We start from the raw sequence: 21991 nt of genomic DNA, 5'->3' as shown, positions 1-21991 counted from the left end.
ATTTTCTGAATTAATACATACAAGTTTTTGCTTAGTAACATTATTTTTGTCTATTTGTTTGTTTCTCCTTTGTGATGGTACTTTGTAGGATGAACGTTGACGTTTATAAGGGCACGGGGTGACCAATAAGCCCTGAATTTGTCTGTAATAAGGTAGGCACTGATAAGTGGTTGACAGGTTTGTAGTGGTGTGTGTACTCGTGGTGATTGTCTATTTGTTTGTGTTTCTCCCTTGTGATGGGACTTTGTGGGATGCACGTTGACATTTACAAAGGGCACGGGGTGACCAATAAAGTCTGTAATAAGTGAGGCAGCACTGCTTCGACAATTGAGCCAACCACCACGAACCGAACACAAACTCAAACACGTGGCGAGCGGCTTTCCCGCGCGAACTCGCACGTGTTTCCGGTACCGCGCTTCCTGCTTCCGGCCGCCCGTCACTCCCCGCGGCAGCGTTGGGGGCGGTGATCACCACCACCATCATCATCATGGCGGTGTTGGTGTTGTCAGCTCCTACACCTCCTCCTCCCTCTCCCCTCCCGTCTCCTCGTCTCTCGCGCATGCCGCTGCTGATTTCGCTGCTTCTCATCTTCGCCGCCTCGTCGTCGTCCACGCGCGGCGCCGAGTTCTTTCAGAGCCTGCCGCTGTTTGGGGGCGAACAGGAACCTGGGCAGGTGTGTCAGCAACATCAGCCTCAGCAGCAACATCAGCCTCAGCAGCCGCCGCCGCCGGGCCAGGCGGAGCCCGGCACAGCGTCTCCCGAGCGAGGCGCCGAGTGCGGGGAGCGATGGAGCCGCCTTCCGCAACTCTGCGCCGACGCGGTGCCCGGTGCGATTCGCGCACCCAAATCGCGCCTCACTCAATCCGTTCATTCATTCGATCACTAAACTCGCTCTCGGTGGGTTAAAGGGCTCAGTCAGTCAGTCGGTCGGTGAGCGAGTGATGTATGTACTCGTAACGTCAGGCAGTGGGTGACTGGCTACGTCGGTGATTCATTCATTTAGTTACTCGTTAGGTGACTGATTATTCTGTAAGTCACTCAATGCGAGTGATTCATTCACTCCATTCGGTTAAGTCAGTGAGTGGCTTCGCTAAGGCAGTGAGTGAGTGACGCATTCGCTCATTAAGTTAACCAGTGGGTGGCCTGGTGAGATTGGTGGGTGCTTCATTAATTCCGTGACTGGGTAAAGTTGTGGCTGGCTTATTATCCCAGTAAGCCAGTGAGTGGGTTAGTCATTGACTAAACAACTCACCTGTGGCTCAAATCATTCAAGTTGTAGCTGTCATTGGTGATGAATGGCAAGCGCAATATAATCGATAATAGAGGGATTTGGGTTGGATCGTGTAAATATATAAATGTGTCGTTAAACCCGCCACCACCCGACACGGCCAACTAGTAAGGGTTGTCACGTTAACAGAACGTGCCAAATGGTCACTAGTACAGCACTAGTGTGTAGTGTATAGTCTAGAGCAGGGGTCGGCAACCAAAATAACAAGAAGAGCCATTTCTTTCCAATTCGGTACAAAATTCAGTATTTCAAGAGCCGCAATGCATCTGAGTACATACTGTACATACGTACATATCGTCAAGAAGCAGCCCGTAAAGAGCCGCATGCGGCTCCGGAGCCGTAGGTTGCCGACCCCTGGTCTAGAGTAATGTAGTGTATAGTGTAGTGTATAGTGTAGTGTACTAGTACAGCACACCGGTGTGTTGGGGAGCCAAGCCACAACATTTACAATCTGAGTACGACGTTTCGCCAGTTATTGCAACTGTCTGTGTCGGGTGGTGGCGGGTTTAACGACACATTTATATATTTACGCGATCTAACCCAAAACACCTCTTATGGATAATATTGGTCGCGAAAGCCTACGTGTTAAACGCAATATAATTGTTATTTCAGCTCGCAATGCTGCTGTTATTGTAATTATAATTGACTGGAGTTATTAGTTCACTCAAAAAGAGCATTACTGACTCCTTAACTCACTTTCTATCTCATTCACCCACCCATTCACTCACTCGCCATTCTATAAACAGTATTGTATGCGACAACCAAAAAGTTGATGAAAATGTACGCATAGTATGTAACGTTTTACCTTGTAAAGTATCAACAATGCTTGATGCCAGAGACACAAAACCTGGCATGGGAATGTGGAATTTCCAAGATTGGCTCATCTTTGCCCCGTTGTTCTTTGTGCGTCTTTGCAACTAAATATCAAAATATAAGAATGTGTGTTACCCTTTCTGGCAATTAAACAGGTGTTAAGATGTTCAAACACCAAACAGAAACCTTTTGCAAGGAATCTGTGTCTGCATTAACCACACCGAGTACTTGCGGTGAACTACATATCACTTGGTAAATCCTGGACTGGTTCCCGACTTTGAAATGTGGAATTGCAACAATCTGGCAGAGTTTGCACACCGTGTGTAAGCTATCAACAGCATCTACGGTCAATTCATTCTTTAGAAGACTGGAAAACCACGTGAATTTTGAGGAGTTTGTGTATTTTCGCGTGTAGCCACAGCTGCACTGAGAACTTTCCATAACCTCACGAGCATGACAATTCTGCTGACCTGTTTACAGTTATGATTTGCAATGTAGAATTTGTTTAAAAAAAAATACAATTTGATTTACCGATCTTTGGTTGCAATAGCTGCCGCCGTCTTTTTTAATTGTGTGCATTCAGTTATTAAGTCACCCTAAATCCGGTGTGTAACTGTGGGTATTATATATGGTAAATATGAAAACGTGTAAGGTTACTGGGAATATGACCGCGCTCATACCTGTCAACCCCTTATCAGTGCCTACCTTATTACAGACCAATTAGGACCTTATTGGTCACCTCGTGCCCTTATAAATGTCAACGTACATCCTACAAAGTCCCATCACAAGGGAGAAACACAAACAAATAGACAGCATTTGTTTTTTGCCAGTATTGAAACGGCTGGATGCCGTATGGACCTGAAAACTCAATTTCCCTGTACAGGAATACGGGTAAACCGTATATGGGTTGACAGGTATACCACTCGAGACAACGAGTACAGACATATCAGCCTTTAATAAAAACTAGCGAGACCTTTTGACTACAGCAAGGGGAGACTGCAATCATTGCCAACACGACGAACCAAACAAATTCCACCAGATATGCATTTGCAATGACTGATCTCGTCGTTCTAGTCGCCGTGTATCACGTGTTTAATAAAAGGCTGCCGTGCCCAGAGTTGTCTTCGTCAATGAATGGATGTTTTCAGTAGTTCTATGTTAGGCAGAGGTCAATGCGGCAAACGTGGACATGTGGGGAAACGCAACGAGAAGTTGACAATTGCAGCTAAATACATCAAAATTACTGCGTGCGAAAGAGTTGTTGGCCTGCCCTGCCATTTATCATTGCGACTGTCAGCATGTGCAGTTTTACTTGAGGTGGACAGCTTTTGAAAATCCGTATCTTTGTTTAATTTTTCGCATCTTTTTACAGTTTCTTTAAGGCACGATTTTCCCGTCGCTTGTGATTCAGTGGTGTCGTGTGAACAGTCATCCATCAACAACGAAAACTTTCTGGTAACGTCAAACTTTGGTTACTAATTTTACAATTCTTCCCCCCCCCCCCACCTATAAATATACGGTGCCTTTTTTTATTCATTGCGCGTGAACAGATGAGCCGAGGCGTGCCGCCCCTTTAGCTTCGATGATGTCCCCTTATCTGTGCCGTGCAGAGCCAGGCCGTGGTTTTGGCGGAGCAGAGGAAGTTTCCTTTTCCCAGCGGAGTGCTCGACACCGACCGCCAGCTCGGTCTGTATCGTGTGCGACAGAGAATTGGGGAAGTCCGCTTATCTTGTTTATTGCAGGCATCACCGCACGATCACCGCTGCGTTTTTAAAGTGGTGTTTATGTTTGGCCGTGTGCTCGTACAATCGTTGTTTTTTTTCATGTTGTTGATAGTTTTTAAGTTAAGCTTTACTTATAAAGGACTTGTGTAGTTATGAAAACTTGCCTTGATTAAACAATCCAATCACCCTGTGAGGCTTTGCTGAGTAAATCATATAATTTTTTATTTATATAAGCATTGGATATCTCATCAATCAAACCACACTTGTTGTGCTTATTCGCACACTATTGTGTGATTGCAAAGCAGAGTTGCTGCGATGCCACAAAGATTTAGGATGATGAAGTGTCAAGTTTACATGCTTAAAAATAAAAATTTCTGTTCATGAAATATTAAAATACACTTTTACTGATGCTAACTACACATGCTACATGACAGAAAGACGGTGTTTAAAATCGGTTGAGTGCCCATTGAGACCAGAAGTCTATTTTCCCAATGGCAATCTGGGTCAACCAGCTCTGTCAATCATAGCATAGTGATGCTATTAAAGAGGTATAGTTTACAAAAAATATAAGTTCTCTTTACAATTTTTAACAACCCAGCAAGATACAACACGTGGAGCATTCCATTTAAAATGCACGTTAAAGGAGATGTAGTATATTCGGCCTAAATCCACTGCCTTTCTGGTGCCCTGTGCACAGTTTTACACAACCGATTTTCTTTCTCCGTTTTCAGCCTACGGGTTTGTGTTAATACACTTTGGACTGAACGATGAGGCAATCAAACACTTCACGTCTCTGCTGCAGGTAAAGTCCACTTTGCACAGCGGTGTCCATGATGCACAGTGTACTCGCCGCCTCCCTCTTGACGAGGGAGTCTTTAACGCCGCACACAATGAGTCCCAACAATTCTGCAATGTGCCTATGCTTTTCTACGAACACTAGGACAACGCAGACCTGGTCAGTGCTGTGTACGGCAGGGCCATTGCATATGCACGGAAAGGGCTGCAGGTAAGGAGATTGCAATAATATTTTTCTTTGCACTGCCACATTTCAATGCTTTACTGTCAGTGTTTCCTGATGTGCAATATAGACTACTGAAGAAGAGCCAATACATAGACTATAATCAAACACCTTTTTACTGCTTTCCGATGAAGGTGGAACACCTTTAATGCTTGAGCTCTCGCTGTCCATCCATTCGTAAAGGGGGCGTAACCCGCACCTCCAATTATCACAGTTGGCTATGTACGGCGTGAAAGAAGTTCAACATACATATAACTCTCACCGAGATTATATGAACCAACCTTAACTTTAAAGTTATGCGTTGCTGTGAAAGACTAATTGAAAACCTGCCAAATTGATGAAGGCGTTTCCAACACCTTAAAGATTAACGACAGCAATAATGACTTTGCAAATACAGTCGAACCTTGGATTGCGAGTAACTTGGTCTGCGAGTGTTTTGCAAGACGAGCAAATTTTTAAAATAAATATTAATTTGATAAACGAGCGAGGTCTTGCAATACGAGTAGTATGTGTACACGCTTTGTCTGCCGAGCGTCACGTGATCACAACTGATATACGAGTGCTTTGGATGACAAACACGTTTCCCGAACGAATTATGCTCTCAATCCAAGGTTTTACTGTATACAAAAGAATTTTGCCCTGACAGATAGCCATCGGCTTTCGTACCCAAAGAGAAACGCAGTGTTGGAAAGCATTATGCCGTCCGTGCATCATACGCACTTTTACCATCAGGTGAAAGCCTCCTGACATAACAAACCTCATTTTGCAAGGGATACCTCTGGGTCTTCGCAATTGGAAAACATTACGTAGGTGTGGACTTCTGCACACCCCTGTTCAGTGGTTTCTTGTAAGGAACCTTTACATGAGTTATATCGATGCAAAATATGTACTCCCACAATGTAACGATTTAATTTAGGGCAGAATGTTTTAATTTGATTTGAAAGCATGTTTGAAAAAAAACCGATCGGTTTATCGCGTTATTTTGCATCGATTAATTAATGAGAGAACCAGTGTGAAAACAGTGGCAATGAATGGAGAGAGAGGACACTTGTGAATACTGCACACTTGCGATAACCTCGGTTATATAAGAGTTGTGGTGGTGCCATGACGGTCTGAATCGTGCACTGACCCCCCCACCCACACTGGCGCTGTCAGGATATTGAGAACATGCAACGGGCGCTCGCCGATTTCGATCAAGTTCTGCAGTTGCAACCAGAGGCAGCGTACGTCTATGAGCAGCGTGCAGAGGTGAGCGGGCCCTGTCTGACCACAGGCGTTTTAACTGCAATGCATGTTTTTGCAATGCGGTTGTGATAGAATTTCACCATGCTGTCTTTTACACGTCACACCTGCTAAAGATATTAGTGTTCAATAATGACGAAAGAAAGAGCGATGCTTGAAAGGTTTTGAGAATATGCTATTGACATAGACACATTAATAAACGTCTCTTTTTCATTATAGTTTTGCTTGTTTATGTTTAGAATTAGATAATTAAAGTCTAAGTATTAGTGCTCTAGAACTGATCATATCTGCCTTCATTGCGATCGTTTTGTGTTGCCTACGGCCAAAATGGTGTTCACAAAAGTAAGCGATTGAAGCCTATGGCCAAGTCAGCAAGAATGCACCCGATCGCATCAGTGTTCTGAAGCTAAACAGGATTCAGCCTGGACAGTGCTTGGATGGGTGACCACCACGCACAAACAGGGGTTGTCATTGGGGTTACGGGGCTACTTGGTGGGCAGCAGAGGGAAGTTCGGAAAACATTCATTTGCGCGCTCGACTTCTATGCTTCCACACATATACGGTCCCCACTTTACTGACCCGCACTGAGCAGCATGATAAGGTAACGGTAAAAGAACCCTCGCGGTGTGGGGGGGGGGAGGCCCTCGTCCAGCGGTGGATTGACAGGAGGGCCGTGTGCGTGTGAATTAACGGCCGATTGTCGTGCTGTGGCAGCTGTTGTCCCCGCTGGGCCGGACGGCGGAGGCGGTGGCCGACTGCACCCGGGCGATCGCGCTGCGCCCGTCGGCCCGGCTCTACCTGCTGCGCGGGACATTCAGCTTCATGTCCGAGGTCCGTGCCGTGCCGTGAACCGAAACCTGACAATAAAAACAACAGCAGCAGCATGGCTCTCCGATGGGTTTTCTGGTTGTACCGCGTGTGGCACGGCGTGATGTCTGACGTTTCATTCCATGAGAAGAAGCTGCCAGCATTGGGGGTTAAACATCGGAGATAATTACAAATGGCAAGATTGTCGTGGAACAGAAACAAAATCCAATTCGTATGGTAATTTTCAAAGTTGCATATTTGTAATTTCTTTGGTGGTACATTTTTATTCAATGCAATTATAAAGTTTGCATTGAAAGATGTATATTTTAATAATCACCCTCAATATCCCCAATTGTGTTAGAGCTTGGAAGGTAAGCGAGTTTCAGCCTGGTAAGAACAGTAATGGTTTACTCGCATTTCCTCCCACATACCAACAAGTCACAAATGAAATTGGCCAATCGTGGCAATGTTGGACCCTCATGAAAAATTCTCCAAATTTAGCAAGGCTTCCCCAAATAAAATATTGGCGTCATCATTATAGTACTTTATGTAATTGTGATGCCGAAATGAGAATTGTAAACATCACCATTGCTGTCCGCCCTGCCTGCAGGACTACCCGAAGGCCTACGAGGACTTCCAGAAGTCTCTGGAGCTGGACATGAATCAGCCGGTCGCCATGCACTACAAGGGCCTGACCTTCTACCACCGCGGCAAGCTGCGGGTGAGCGACGGGGTGGAGGAACGCGGGGGACATGCCACGGGGAGCGCGGGTTTGCCCCGGCTTTGAGGGTTCTGGCGTCACACCTTCTTGATGAATTGATTTTTTCGTTCTCTTGCGCAAGTGCGGGGGCAAAAGGTTATCGTGAAGTGCTGTTGCTGCTTTTAGAGAATTTTTTTTTAAGGAGCGTTATCTGTGTCGATAAACCATTAGGGCTAGAGGTGTTCCTTCGTTTAACCGATCAAATTATAACAATGGGAAATATTATGCGAGTACAAATGAAAACAACAAATGAAAGGACTGTTAGCATAGGTGTAAAATTAATATTTTTAAACTCATCACGCTGATCAATAAGACACTGATTTACAGCTGTGGTCTCTCTCTGTGCTGTGAAGGTCGATTGTCTGAAACGTCACCTATTATATACTTTTTAGTTTTAAGATTGGTCATGAATTTTTCATGTGCTATTGAAATGCATCCAATGACTCCGATATTTACTACTATAATGAGCCGAGAATGTCTGTGTCCCGCGCGTGACGTCACTCCACGTGGGCCAGCCCCCCTCATTAATAATCATGAGCAGGTGACGTCACTCCACATTGAAACAGCCCCCCCACATGAATAATCATGAAGAGGTGACGTTTTCCAAATGGACACCCCTCCATTAATAATAATTAGCGGCTGACGTCACTCCACATGGGGGGCCGAGGCGCCTCCTCCCCCCTCCTCAGCGTCAACTCACAACCCTCACTACAAAGGCAGAACCCTCACGTCACGTGATCTCCGTAACCTGTTGAGAGATAGAAGTAAAAAGGACGTCGTGATGAACAAGGGATTATAACCTTTAAATTAAATAAGTCTGTGTCACTGCGGCCTTACAAATTGCACACGAATTGATGGTGGTCTGCTTTTCGCTTGCTAGTTTCAGATTTGGACGGGCAAAAGGCTAGTAATTAAATAATACTCAAAGATTGTGCTTCAAAATGCTAAGTAGGTTTGTGCAACAAATTGTTTTGGTATAATCAGTGGTACTTATTGACCACCACTCCGTATGTATATCAATGGTGCTTCATTGACTACGTAGCTAAAAACAAAATGTGTAAATGGTCAAAATTGTCAAGATAAACCACCTCGTCATTTTGTTGTGAGGCAAAAGGTGAAGCCACAGCTTCCCGCAGAAGTCGGTGAACGCTTCTAAAAATGTTTCGGATATTTGCGGCGCCTCATGGGTTCCCACCTGCGGGTGTGCGCTATCAGTTGACCGCGTGAGTCGCACTCTTAAGTCGCACTGAAGCGGTTTCCACCAACGCCTCGCAGCGTCACTGCGGCAACCGTGGCGTGAGGCAGTCATGGCAAGAGGCAGCCGTGGCAAGAGGCAGCCGTGGCAAGAGGCAGCCGTGGCAAGAGGCAGCCGTGGCAAGAGGCAGCCGTACAGAGAGGCAGCCGTGGCAAGAGGCAGCCGTGGCAAGAGGCAGCCGTGGCAAGAGGCAGCCGTACAGAGAGGCAGCCGTGGCAAGAGGCAGCCGTGGCAAGAGGCAGCCGTGGCAAGAGGCAGCCGTGGCAAGAGGCAGCCGTGGCAAGAGGCAGCCGTACAGAGAGGCAGCCGTGGCAAGAGGCAGCCGTGGCAAGAGGCAGCCGTGGCAAGAGGCAGCCGTGGCAAGAGGCAGCCGTGGCAAGAGGCAGCCGTGGCAAGAGGCAGCCGTGGCAAGAGGCAGCCGTGGCAAGAGGCAGCCGTGGCAAGAGGCAGCCGTGGCAAGAGGCAGCCGTGGCAAGAGGCAGCCGTGGCAAGAGGCAGCCGTACAGAGAGGCAGCCGTGGCGGGCGGCGTACGTGGAGTTTTGAGCCCTCTCCCCACCCCTCCCAGCCGGGGGCAGAGGTCCTGAGTGACTCCATCTTGATTGTAACCAGCATGCCGTGGGGTGGTCGCGACAGGGTCATTCCGTCGTCAGCTCAGCCAAAATCCAGGGAGATTGCCACCTCAAGATTGAGATCTTGTTTGCCTTTTGTGTCGTGCAAGATGCAGATCACCTACGAATGCATGCCAAATCTGTAAGTTGAGTGATGAGACAAATTCCCTTTGTTGGGACAAAGGGTAAAAATTTACAATTTGCCTTATTTTGGCATGGTTTTGAGAACCTAGCAATGGTATTGAGTCGATAACGATTAAATTCATTCAAGTGATTCAATGAATTATCATGATTCAGGGTCAAGATTCGATTAGGAATTATTTTTTGTCTCATCTGTTTGTTTTTGTACAATTCACAACGTAATATCAATTGCGTTTAGGTCGGATGAGAGGTAAACAGTTTTTTTCGACATGCATGATTGGAAGCACACACCGTGAGCGCAAGAATCTATACGGAATCGATGCGTCGTTACGCGCCTGGTGGTGACCGTGTGTCTCGGGGAACATGCCTGGATTGGGTGGGGCCTGGTCTCCTGGAGTGCTCTGCTGACACACGCGGCTGTTCGTTCTACAACACTGACACCGCCCGACTGCATAATAGACTCGTCATCCTCCAGCAGTTTCTTTAGTTAACACAGGACGGCTAGTGATCAGCTGTCACACTGTGGTGTCGGCTATCCACGTAAATCAAAGCTTACTTTCCTGTGTGTGCGATGTGGGGAAAACGCCAACAAACAACCGTTAGCAACTCTGTCATCGCAAATGCATGACTGAACGAATATCGCGCGACCGAAAATAAATACAGAGAAGCCAAGATGCTTTTTGTGTTTAGTTTATTGTCCTTCCCCACGCCTCCGAATAGCACGGTTGGCTACGTACGGTGTGAAATAAGTTCAGCATACATACAGTAGACAATGCAGTTGGTTGATTTACAGCAGCACTTGCATTGCTCTGTGTGAGTAATGTTAAATCATTTGACTCTCTGATGAGGCCACTCTGAAGCCCAACACTGCCTGTGGGGGCTCCACATATCTGTACCTGGCCCCGCACAAAACACTTTTCATTACTTATTACATGTACAGCCCTTTGTAAATCCATTCTGTGCAGGTCAAACGTGTTAATTGATCGTATTTCAACACAGTGGTCAGTGCAGATTGGTGGAGGAGAGGGGCGTAGATGTGGAAGCATAGAAGTGCGGTCCAACATTGCTTTTTTCTACATTGTCCTCTGCTGCCCAAGATGTATCCCCACAGCGCTGTGACAACCTGTTTGTGTGTGGTGGTCGTCCATCCAAACACCGCCCGAACTCTGCTTGGCTTCAGAGATCTGACTGGATTGGGCACATTCCATAGGTGCAATTATATTACGCGTAATGCTCCACACACACGAGCAGATATTCAAGAATCCATTGTTGTACTGCCTTCTTCTGGCCACGATGCAGACCTAGCTTATCACACTTGGTTGTCCCGGGTAGTTTTCCCATTCACGTACATACCAGACACAACTTTGCTTGACTCCAGGGATTTGTTGGCAAGCTGTTGTCCTTTGATGTCCCGCTACCTGTGCTATGCGAGTCCCGCGACACGACTAGTTGTGAGAGTATTCCGTGCGCGCGTGTCACACGCAGGAGGCTGTGGACACGTTCAAAGACGCCCTGAGGCTGAAGTCGGACTACACAGACGTCTACCGCAGCCTCGGCCAGGCCTACAGGTGGAAGCATTCCACGGCGTCCGTCGAATCGCTTCGTTTCTCTCTGTCATGAGCTCCCTCTTCGTGAACCGGACAGCGCTCTACCGATTGTGTTTTTTTAAAAATCACACATATGGAGAGCGGTGTACCAGTGGTTCAAGCGCTGTGATGATCTGGGTAGCCGCGCTTTGGTTTCCCGCCAAGGCGAACATTAATGTAGTAATATCACAACCGATCCTGGCTTCTCCTTTCACAAACGCTCATTGATGAGTGTGGTGAAATATTGCCAATAAAACCCATGACGAGCACACCCATTGGAAGGGCTTCATCCAGCAGTGAGTTACTATAAGCGCGTACATAATTATTGTTGTGTATGTTTATGAGTTGGTGAATAGCATTTCCTAAGGGGATCTATCAAGCATGAGCCTTCTCTGAAGTTGGCCATATCAAATGACAACAGCATATAGAATCGCTGATATGTCATAGACCATCGCCCCTGTTTACGGCCACAGTTTTATTTGAGAATAGATGATATTATCTCGTTTATTTGATGTCTCATTCCTATACCGTTTCTCATTTTTATTCACTTTTACAATGTTTTTCTCCATTAGGCTCAATTTATAATGACCATATTAGTTGCATGCATTTCATATCCATCGGAAACAACGTCCTTTTTTGTTGTTTTTGCGACTGTAAGAATCGGTTTTCATGGATGCATCGTCATATGCCCGTACAAGTCTGTAAACAAACCCGGTCCCGCACACGCCTCCTGTGCGAGCGAGCGAGCGGGGCTCGAGGCGTGGCGGAGGGCCCACGCCGGCTGACAAACTCCATGGCCGCTGTCGACCCTCGCTTTGTGGCCTTGCAGGGAGTTGGGCGATTTCGAGGCGGCGATGGAGAGCTTCCAGAAGGCGCTGCTTCTCAACCAGAAGCACGTGCTGTCGCTGCAGCTGCGCGGCATCATGCTGTACCACCACGGCGAGCCCAGCCAGGCCCTCAACGACTTCAAGGTGAGAGGAGATTTTTTTTTGTGGTGACCCCTCCCCCCCCATCCTGCTCTGGGGAAGCTGTGCGAGCCCTGGTTTGGCTGTCTGAGCCACGGCCGTTTCTGTTGATGCGCAAGAATTCGATGAGTCGTGCCAGTTGTGTGGTGAATTTGCAAATGACCGGTGGTATGTGGGAATTTGATCTAGTGAGAGGATGAGGTTCTGAGAGAGGTCGTTGTATTTTTTTTATCATCATCATTGCTAAGCACAATATACAAAGGGCCTGAATCGCCAAGCAGCCAGCCACAAACGGCACTGTTGTATGTCATGCATGTAACACACTTGACAATAAAGTGACTTTTGACTTTTTTTGGACTTTTGATAAGAGTTCATACGAACACGTAGGCTTTCACGACCAATATTGGCAACTCTGGCTGTGCCCTTGATGAAGCTAGTTGTAATTACTGGTAGAAACTTTGTGCTCAAATTGTCAACGTTGTGGGTTTACCCTGCTGTACTCATAACAAATTGGGATGTTTTGTTTACGTGACGTACCTGACTAATTGGCAGTGTTGGGTGGTGGTGAGTGTAACGGCACATTCATTTTTACGCTGCTTAACCCCAAAAAACCTCTATTATGGAAGAGTTCAATCGTTTCTTGACTTGAGCAAGCTTTATGAAATCTTAGGAAAGAGACGATGGGAGGGCGCTCCAAAGCCGAGGAATCCGGGGAACGAAGCGGAAAGACAAGTGGTGTTGACCTGCAGCGTGGCAGCGGTTCGAACGCAGCGTGGATGAGCTGACGCAGGCAGTCTGGCCGCCCGAGTCCTCGGCATGGGTGTGTGCTCCGTTTGGTGGCTCTCTCGCGAGCGAGCAAGACGAGGCACGGTTGCGTGCACTCGCGGTCCCCGTGAAGTCGCGAGGTGTGTGGAGGCAGCAGAGTTGTAACCGCCGCTTGCGTTGTTGCCCCGTTGTCAGCGCTGCCTGCAGCTGGAGCCCTCCAACGAGGTTTGCCAGTACATGAAGGGGCTGAGCCACGTCGCGCTGGGCCAGTTCTACGAGGGCGTCAAGGCGCAGACCAAAGTGATGCTCAACGAGCCGCTGCCGGGGCAGAAGGCCAGCCCAGAGTACCTGCGTGTTAAGTACCTCCGAGGTGTGCGTGTTTGTGAGCGTGCGTTGCCGAACCGACGTCGATGTTGTAAACAGTACCCGGGGAGGTGAGGGCGGCCGGCCGTGGTGCCAGCCACACTGCTGCCTTGCGCGCCTTCCCGGCCTAAATAGGTGCTCGCTACGATGGCACTTGTCCCAGCAGTGGGCACGGTTGTAGGGGGATCATTTTGTAGTCGCCCCCCAGTGTGTGCAACTCTGAGTTGTCGTTTTCGGTGTCCGGTCACAGTCACTCTCGTTATTTTCCGTTGTCCACTGTCGCACCATTAGCATGCTCGGAATGCGGCCGTGTCGCCGTGTGCGGCGCCCGCATTGGCCGTGTGTTGCGTGCTTGCCGCGGGGGTGGAGGGAGGGGGGAGGTGCGGGTGGGGAGGCACGGATGGTGCGCCGCTGTCGTTTTCAGGGCTCTGGGCTGTGAAGGGTCGATTTGTTTTGTGAGATTGCGCATACCTGCCCTGAACCCATTTAAATTCGCTGTGTTATTCTTAACCAGGGCAGGCCACATTGAGATCAGTTATTTTGTGTGGTGCAACTTGTAATCCGGTAGTTAATTTGTGACACGTTGAGAGAAATATAGAGCTTTATAACGACGAAACGCAATTGCTGGTGATGTTTTACTCTTGGGATTTTTGTTTGGCCATTCACCCTGACATGCAGATGACCCCTTATAGCGAAGTGAGAGCCCATTGAGACCAGAAGTCTCGATTTCAAATGGGGTACCCAGTCATATCGTACACTTGTGAATTATGTCTCATGCTCTGCTAACCTCCAAATGACAGCAAAAGGCCCACAGACAATGTACGCAGACAGTATTTGGCCCTTCCCAAGTGGGCATTATGAATAACTAACAAAGTAAATTGTTTAGCTCGGTAAATATGTTTGAGTCCCGAGACGTCATGTTCGGAGAGGCCTGCATTGGGATGTTTGACAAATTCAGATTAATGGAGTGTTTAGGGTTTGTTTGGGAGGAAACCGGAAGATATCCACGCTTACCAGGAGATGGCTTTCGCAGGTCTGCACAGACGGGTTTATAAAGTAATTTGCTGTCCTGTCACCTCCTGGCCACCTCGTAGCCCAGAATATTTGGGAGTTTGACAGATGTGTATGATCCACTGATCCGAGCATGCGAAGCGCTGGATTACAGGTGAGCGCCACTGCATCCACGTAGAGAAGCTGATGTTTTATTCCGTAACATGTTCATATACGAGGGAAAGCAAATATGAAAATATGAACAAGTGTAATTTATTATAATAGAATATAATTTCTAAAGCGCCCTTAAACAATTATTATCAGGGTGCTAGAACAGTAGTTTTGGCACAAATAAATCCTTTAAAGTTTAGGAGATAACTTTGCAGGTACAACTCAAGTCACAGTTTGTATTTTGCCATGCCTGGCAAATGTGCGCTCACTTTGCGGTTTAATTGTTTATGTTCTCAGAGTACTCCCGGTACCTGCACGCCAACCTGGACACGCCCGTGGCCGACTGCAGTGCCGACCACGACCTCACGGCAGCGTTCCGCGAGCACTGGGCCAAGAACCTGCCGTTCCTGCTCGAGGGATACGAGGAGCAGCCGGGCCTGCAGCCTTCCATCAGGTGAGGGCCGTGCGCCTTCCCCCGCCACCACCGCCGCCCGCGGCCTTCGGGGTTTCCGCCACCCTCATCTTTCGGCTGCTATGAAACTCCAGTCCGCGCGACTCCTCCCGGCGGCACGGCTTTCCGTGCTTACAGATGATTTCCAACTTGTGTGCCAATCAATCGACTGCGCACCTGACGGTTGGTAATCGCACGTCACGGAAAGCTGCATGTGGGGGAGGGTTGCAAGGATTTTAATTTGATAAATCCTGGCCTAGGTCTTGCTGGTCTGCCCCAAGCCCTCTCATAGGAACTCATGCCCATGTCTTAGTTGAAACGGAGTTCGTTACTTAACATTGTATGCTCAAAATACAGTGAAAAGAGTCCTTTGTCTCGCCGCGCCAACTCGCCGCGCCTCCTCCCGCGCCCCTCCCCCGCCAGGGACGTTGTGCCGCAGAGCTTCGACGCTTACGGTGCCGACGTTCGGGAGCTGGTGTGTGCGGCCGACCGCCTGGGCTCCCTCATGCAGTACGACGCGCCCGGCTTTCTGCCCAACCGCAGGGTTCACAGAGGTGGGGGGCTTCGTGTCGCGGGTGACATCGACGCATGTAGACTGACGCTTGTGTTGCGCCCGAAAAGTCGTGATTTAATTTAGTTGTTTTCATTTATATTTTACCTACGTGACTTTACCGAAAAAACCAAAGAGTATGAATCCTTGCAGTCATGAAAGCTTCAAATCTAGAAGTAACCGAGAACGGTTGTTTTTTCTTTTTTTTTCTTCCCCCCCACTGATAAATGAGCGTTTGACGCTCGTTCGTGCCTTGACCGAGTGCAGCCATGGGCATGGCGGCACTGGAAGTCATGCAGACGCTCCAGCACGTGTGGCGGAATGGCAAGGTGCGCGTGGCCGGGAAGAGCCGTAGGCTGGCGTGGAGGGACCTCTTCGATGTCGCCGTCAAGTGGAGGAGGTGAATGTCGCGCTGCGGCGGGACGTGCGCGGGGCTCCTTGGCGTTTTGAGCACGCGTCGTCGTACCGATATCGTACTGTACAGCTGCCTCGATAGGAAACTTGTCGTGTTTGTGTGCGGCCGTCTGTGCGTGCATGGTTCAGGATGGTTGACCCAGACCAGCCAGTTCTGTGGTTAGACCTGATGCCGGCACGTGGCCTAAAAAGCGGCTTCAACAGCCACATCAACCTCGTCAGGTTAAAACTGCATCCGCGACGGCACTGACTTGCGCATCAACAGCAGCATTAACACCAGTACCTGACACCAACACATGGTCATATATAAACACCAGCACTAACGCCATCACTGACTCGTACGTCAACACCGGCACTGACACTGCATTGTCGGCATTAACATCGACTTGTGCTTACAGGGGTCACGTCAGCAACCTGCGCTACGCGACGTACTTTGACAGGATGCTGACCTCCGTGAAAGAGAAACTCTTACAGCATTATGGGTACTCTTTCGCATTGTCACATGCCTGCATTCCATACGGCTAACGTGAAACTGACGTATTACTGCAGATGTTATTTGATTGTACATGACATGTGGCATTGATTTCCTATACTGGCATAGCACATGGCATTCATTTCCTGTACTGGCTGATGAAAAAATCTAAAGAATTGGGTTCATTGTTTCGTGCCAAACTGCATTCGTTCTGCTCCTAGTGTTATTGGTGACGTGTTCATTTGACAAGAAGGACATGTTGGCATCTGTTGCTCGATAAACGATTGGATGTGTGTATATGGAGACGGGTTGGAGAGCAGGGGGGCACGGTGACTTGACTTTGTGAGGCTCGTCTGAACGTGCTGCGCTACAAGAGTTTTTGCCGCTGCGCACAGAACGAACCCCAAGCTGCACGGAGAGACCAGGGAGTCCGTGGAGAAGGCGAGGTCGGTGGAGGACCTCCTCCCGGCTCTCAAGGTGAGCGCTCCTGCTGACCCTTCGTTGTCGTAGGGGAGGGTGGTGGCAGTGGTGGTCACGATGATATTGATGCTGGTGGTATGGCTGTTAATCATAATGGTGGTTATTGTGGTTGGTATCGGTGTTGACAGCAGTGGTGGTATTATGATGGTATTGTTGAATTTCTGTTGTGATTATAGATGATGGTGTAGCTGATGGCAGTGATTTTTTTTTTATTGTATTGTTGTTGGTGGTGGAGGTTTTAGAGTTGACGACAGCATAAGAGTTATTGGTGGTTGCTGAAGGTGGTGGTGGTGCTCCTGTTAATTATTTTGCTGTTGTCCTTCGTGCTAATGATGATGGCGGGGGTGGCCTCAGAAGATCTTCCACAGCGGGCGGCAGCAGCAGCAGCAGCAGCAGCCTGGATTCATGGTGGCCACCAAGGTGCCGGGCAGGGCCGACCGTGACCAGCAGCTGGACGGCTTCACGCTCACCATGACGGGCGATGCGTAAGCACTGCTTTTGGTGTTTAGTTTGTTGTCCTTCCCCCGCGCCTCCGATTAGCACGGTTTGCTACGTATGGTGAAGAGAAAGATGTTCAACATACCTATACACTCAAGTGCACCTCGAGACTATTTACCAAATTAAAAACAGGGTGAGAGGGTCAGGACAGGGTAGCATGGGAGAGAGGAGAGAAAAAAACAACGCCATGGCACAGCACCTGGATAAATTGACCGTGTGCCAGCACCAACAACAAGTCCCAGGGGATCTTCAGGGAGCTGGGTGCTCATTCATCAGAGAGACCCAGGTCATCCACGAGGGAACCAGGGGCCCTTTCAACTTGTCCGTCCCTGTCCCCCGACCCCATCGCCATCCTGCAGTGTGGGAAACGTGCTGTTCATTGCGGACACGCAGACGACGCAGCGGCGCACGGACGAGTACCACTCGGAAATCCGCGAGCTCTTCCAGCAGTTCCTGGAGCAGGGCAAGCGCATGCGACTCTCGGCACAGCCCGGCGTGAGTGTGCGTGTCCGGGATATTTTAGAGGAGAGTACAAATGTGTGAAGTTGCTGTATGTTATTTGTACAGTGTGTGTGTTGTTTGTGGGATGCTGCTGTAGTGTAATGATTAGTACACTGGGACTTGAAATCCAGAGGTTGAACAGTGGGCAATTTTCTTGAATCTCCGCCATCTCTGTCCACTAAGGAGCAGAGGTGGGACAAAGTCATTGTTATGCAAGTCCAAGTCGAGTCGCAAGTCATCAAATTCATGACTCGAGTCTGACTCGAGTCCAAGTCACATGACTCGAGTCCACACCTCTGCTAAGGAGTATAAATGGGCACACCAACATCGATTTGCAGGTCACTTGCGGTGGGTTAAAGTGTGGGGACTCCCACATCTTCCAAGATGTCTGGCCAGCGTGGAAGATTGCGTTAAAAATACCCTCCGCCAGTAGTGGCGTGACCAGGAAATTGCAGAGCTGCACCTTTATATTGCCTGTGTGTGAAGAATGGTTGTGCAGCGGTTAGGGCACTGCACTACGATCCCAACAATTGTTGACTTAAAGCTTCCGTGGCAGCAGGAGTTCATATTCTTTGGGTCTTTTGGTAAAGTCACTTTACCGAGAGACGGTGTGGAAAGACCTACATCCAGCAGTCGATGGACAACAGCCGATGAAAAATATATCTTCTCAAGAGTTTTTCTGCTGCTGTAAAGAAAAACACGAGCGCAGATCCACGCTTCACTACTAGTTTTTTATGTCTCGCAGTAACCTTGAGCTTCAGGGCCCATGTGTTTAAACGATTAATTCAACAATGTGCGGTTGTGTGCTTCCAGGATGTGGACACGCTGTGCAATATAATGCTGTCCATGGTTTACTACTTCTACAACCTCATGCCTCTCTCGAGGGGCTCCAGGTGAGCGTTTCACCTCCTCTTTGACCCACCAGAGGTCAGTGATTGGGGGGACCAGCTACAAAGGACACCGCTATTAGATATGATGCAACATCATTATTGCCGTATGTATATCGAACTTCTTTCGCACCGTACGTACGTAGCCAACCGTGATAATCGGTGGTATGGGGGAAGAACAGAAAACTAAACACAAAAAGCACTTGTAACGAAATTAGTTTCCAATCTAGATGATTTAACAGTGCATAGTTCCAGTGGCTTCCTAATATCGGAAGAGCATTCCAGAAGGCCGCAGAAGCGCATCTGAAGGAGCGCAATGCAGTGACCGTCTTTGTTCGATAGCTAGCCAAGAAGCCGCTGCTCTAATGCAGAAATCTCAGTCCCACGAAAAATCTCAGGTTTGAGACATCGACTTGTATTTCTGCACTTTCCCCATATTTATTCCACTGACATCTCACTGAATCATAGGCGATGCTTATTTACTTTGGCATTTGTTTCTTTGTGCGATACATTCTCCTCCAGCGTGGTCGCGTACACCATTTTGGTCGGGGGTCTGCTGGCCAGCGGCAAAGAGATCTCCGTGAAAATCCCGAAGGGAATGGTGAGTCGTGCCGACAGTGTGGGGGGTAGCACCCGCTGGGCTTGGTTGTTGTTCTTGTTGCTGTTTGTCACGTGGAGGCGTGGCGTGTGTGTACGTGTGCTCTTGTCAGCTGGTTGACCTGGAGGCCATGACTGCTGGCAGTCCGGACGCCTTCATCAGTACGATGAGAACTTGGATTAAATTAAAAAGGTACTAGATGTATTTCCTTGTGGTTTTGCACTCATCCATCCCCGTTTGGCTGAAACCGTTCCCCTGGTGTACATTGGCCCACACTGCCTAGTTTCAAACTGCACTTCTCCACTTAGATTAATCTTATTCTTGACTGAATCAGGCATTGTTAATAAATGCAACTTAATCTTCCACATACCCTTCCGGTGTGAAGGACTGAACGTTGGGCTGTACCGTTTTTTGTGCGATTGACCTCACTGGTTTTGTATCATACAGTCCATTCTCCTGTCCGTGCCCCCATCCCCCCCAGTGCATCGTGGGTGCAGTCAGGGCTGCCGAGCGTGGCCGAGACATTCCCAACGCTGCGGGGCGTGTTGGAGGTGCTCAACACGGACGCGGCGTCGCACTGCCACCGCGCGTCCTAGCGCCACTGGGGCCCGCCTCTCTCCTTCACAACCATAAATTATTTTAATTTGTCTTTGCTGTTATTTACACCCCAACAAGTCGTCAACTTTTGTGATCAGGGACCACTGTAGCCCAATCTTCCTTGCCTATCTAGGCCAACGGGCTCTCAATCGACGGTCATTGTGACTAAACATTCAAATGTTTCAGGTTTAGCAGTCGCCTCTTTTCAGTTAAATTTAGGTGATATGCTCGGATGTGCATGATGATTGCGACCGGATCTTTAAGTCACCGCAGCTGGTGGTCAAATCAGACAACAGATGTATGTGGTTCTTTGTTAGAATGTTGTGTTAACCAGCATTTGGTTTGAGGCAAATCCAAATCGGTGTGGACTTTGATGACAGGAAGTTGAGAACCTTTGGGGCCTTGTTACTTAACAGCATATTTCATGCAAGAAATTGTGCAATTCGAAAAAAGTGTCATAAATTTACTTTCCAGAATTTTATTTTTGAAGAAATGTTGGCCACTTCAAGTACATGTATGTTGCACATCACTGGAGAGCAGAAGGTATATTAACTGTGGCTAAGCCCTTTAAAATATGAAAAAGGGACGTTTGTCTTAGACATACAGTACATAAAGGGAACACTGAAAGAGATTATTTTATGTTTAATTTATATTTGATTATTGTTTGGTAGTAGTGTCGGAATGCACGCTTAGGCAGGGATTTTGTCACACTCCAATCATTGACAACCAAATATGAGGAACCAGGTGTTTTTTTTATTTAAGAATGCCTGCATAAGATGTGGCCGGTGCAAACCATCGAAGAATTACTCTGCAGAAGTCAATTTGATCTGTTTTGGCTCAGAAACCAAGAGCATGCACGTTGATGGAGTTACGCATTTTGTTTTGAGGCTCGGTCGGTGGTCAATGTGCGTTGCCGTACAACCTCGGCTCAGATGATTCCGCACCACCATCGCCGATGCTGCCCTGCATGGATCAAGTGGATCTTGCTGGGCATGATGGAAGCAGCATTCTTCTTTGCAATTGAGTTATTAAAATACTCCATGGCATTGTTTGCAAGAGTAGGCACTTAAAAGGCAGTGTTTTGCATCAATGAATCAATTGATTGCAAAGTACTCAATTTAAATGTGGTTAAAGTTGCGTGCGTCAACACAACTGGCTGCCTAACCCCCAAACACTCTGGTAGATGGCGTTCACCCTGAGACGTGGTCATTGCGCAGAGTGCGGGATGACTGGTGATGGTCATGGGGTGGTGAACAAATCGAGTCTCCGATGAGCTTTTGGTGAAATCTCGAGAAAGGATGCCTGACGCCTTTCTGTCGAATGGCGCCGACCTTCAGTGTTTACACCACCGACCTGCAGTGTTGACACCACCACCGTGGCCGGTGAAAAGCGTCGCAGTTAGGGGGTGAGGGCACGAGTGGTCATTTTACTTAGATTGCCAGGACATGTTTGATCAAAGTCATCTCTTCAATGCATGAAATGAGTTTGCGTACAAAGGCGCCTTTGATTTTTCTAACACCTGCCAAGAGTTCCGACGGCGGAGGTTGCTGGCACTTTTAATTTGAGGCGTCAAACGCCCAGGGGAAAAATACAATAAAAAAGTCTCTATTACCTTGTTTAATTTGAAAACTTGGATTCGATTGCTCAATCTTTGCCATACATAAGAGCAAGAACTGTATGTGACATTCTCAGTTGGATGCAAGATTGTTACTTAAGTCTGCATTAAACAGTGCCTTCATCAGTATAATTCGAATTGCGTGTTTTTTATAATTTCTTATAAGTGTTGGTTGTTTATATACCAAACAGCGGAGGTGATGAGGGTAATTTAAATGTATTATTTACGTGTCCTTGAAAACCTCAGTGTCTCAAAACCAGCAGGGCGGTGCACCAACCCCAAATAATTCCTGATCGATTAACCTAAAATGATTGCGTGACCAAACCCCAATCTCCATATGACCCACCATCCCTGGGAACGCGGACGTCCAAAATAAACACGCGAGTCCCAAACAGTGGCGCACACAGCCGCCTCCTTCCTGCCTTTCGACA

General features: G+C 48.1%; 1 protein-coding gene across 3 annotated transcripts; it reads left to right on the top strand.

Moving 5' to 3' along the window:
- The first annotated feature begins 426 nt into the window (after window positions 1-426).
- TTC13 (tetratricopeptide repeat domain 13) lies at window positions 427-21692 on the top strand. 3 transcript variants are annotated; one of them, XM_078596570.1, is made up of 23 exons: window positions 427-827; window positions 3474-3556; window positions 3712-3787; window positions 4557-4627; window positions 4766-4831; window positions 5999-6091; window positions 6800-6916; window positions 7503-7613; window positions 11143-11225; window positions 12073-12214; window positions 13169-13343; window positions 14795-14951; window positions 15372-15502; window positions 15766-15898; window positions 16042-16134; window positions 16311-16394; window positions 16780-16861; window positions 17219-17349; window positions 17722-17857; window positions 18677-18756; window positions 19273-19351; window positions 19461-19540; window positions 19830-21692. In XM_078596570.1, the coding sequence occupies exons 1-23, from the start codon at window positions 488-490 to the stop codon at window positions 19942-19944; spliced, it is 2658 nt and encodes an 885-aa protein (XP_078452696.1). In that variant the 5' UTR covers window positions 427-487; the 3' UTR covers window positions 19945-21692. The 3 variants fall into 3 exon arrangements, with proteins under 3 accessions (XP_078452696.1, XP_078452695.1, XP_078452694.1); XM_078596569.1 differs by having other exon boundaries at window positions 433-827; window positions 13169-13328; XM_078596568.1 differs by having other exon boundaries at window positions 433-827; window positions 17222-17349.
- The last annotated feature ends 299 nt before the right edge of the window (window positions 21693-21991 follow it).

This window comes from Lampetra planeri, chromosome 7, assembly GCF_965212315.1.
Source record: "Lampetra planeri chromosome 7, kcLamPlan1.2.h2, whole genome shotgun sequence".
In the NCBI taxonomy this organism is placed as follows: Eukaryota; Metazoa; Chordata; class Hyperoartia; order Petromyzontiformes; family Petromyzontidae; genus Lampetra; species Lampetra planeri.
The sequence above is the reverse complement of the archived record's forward strand: the minus strand, read 5'-3'. Positions and strand labels throughout refer to the sequence as shown.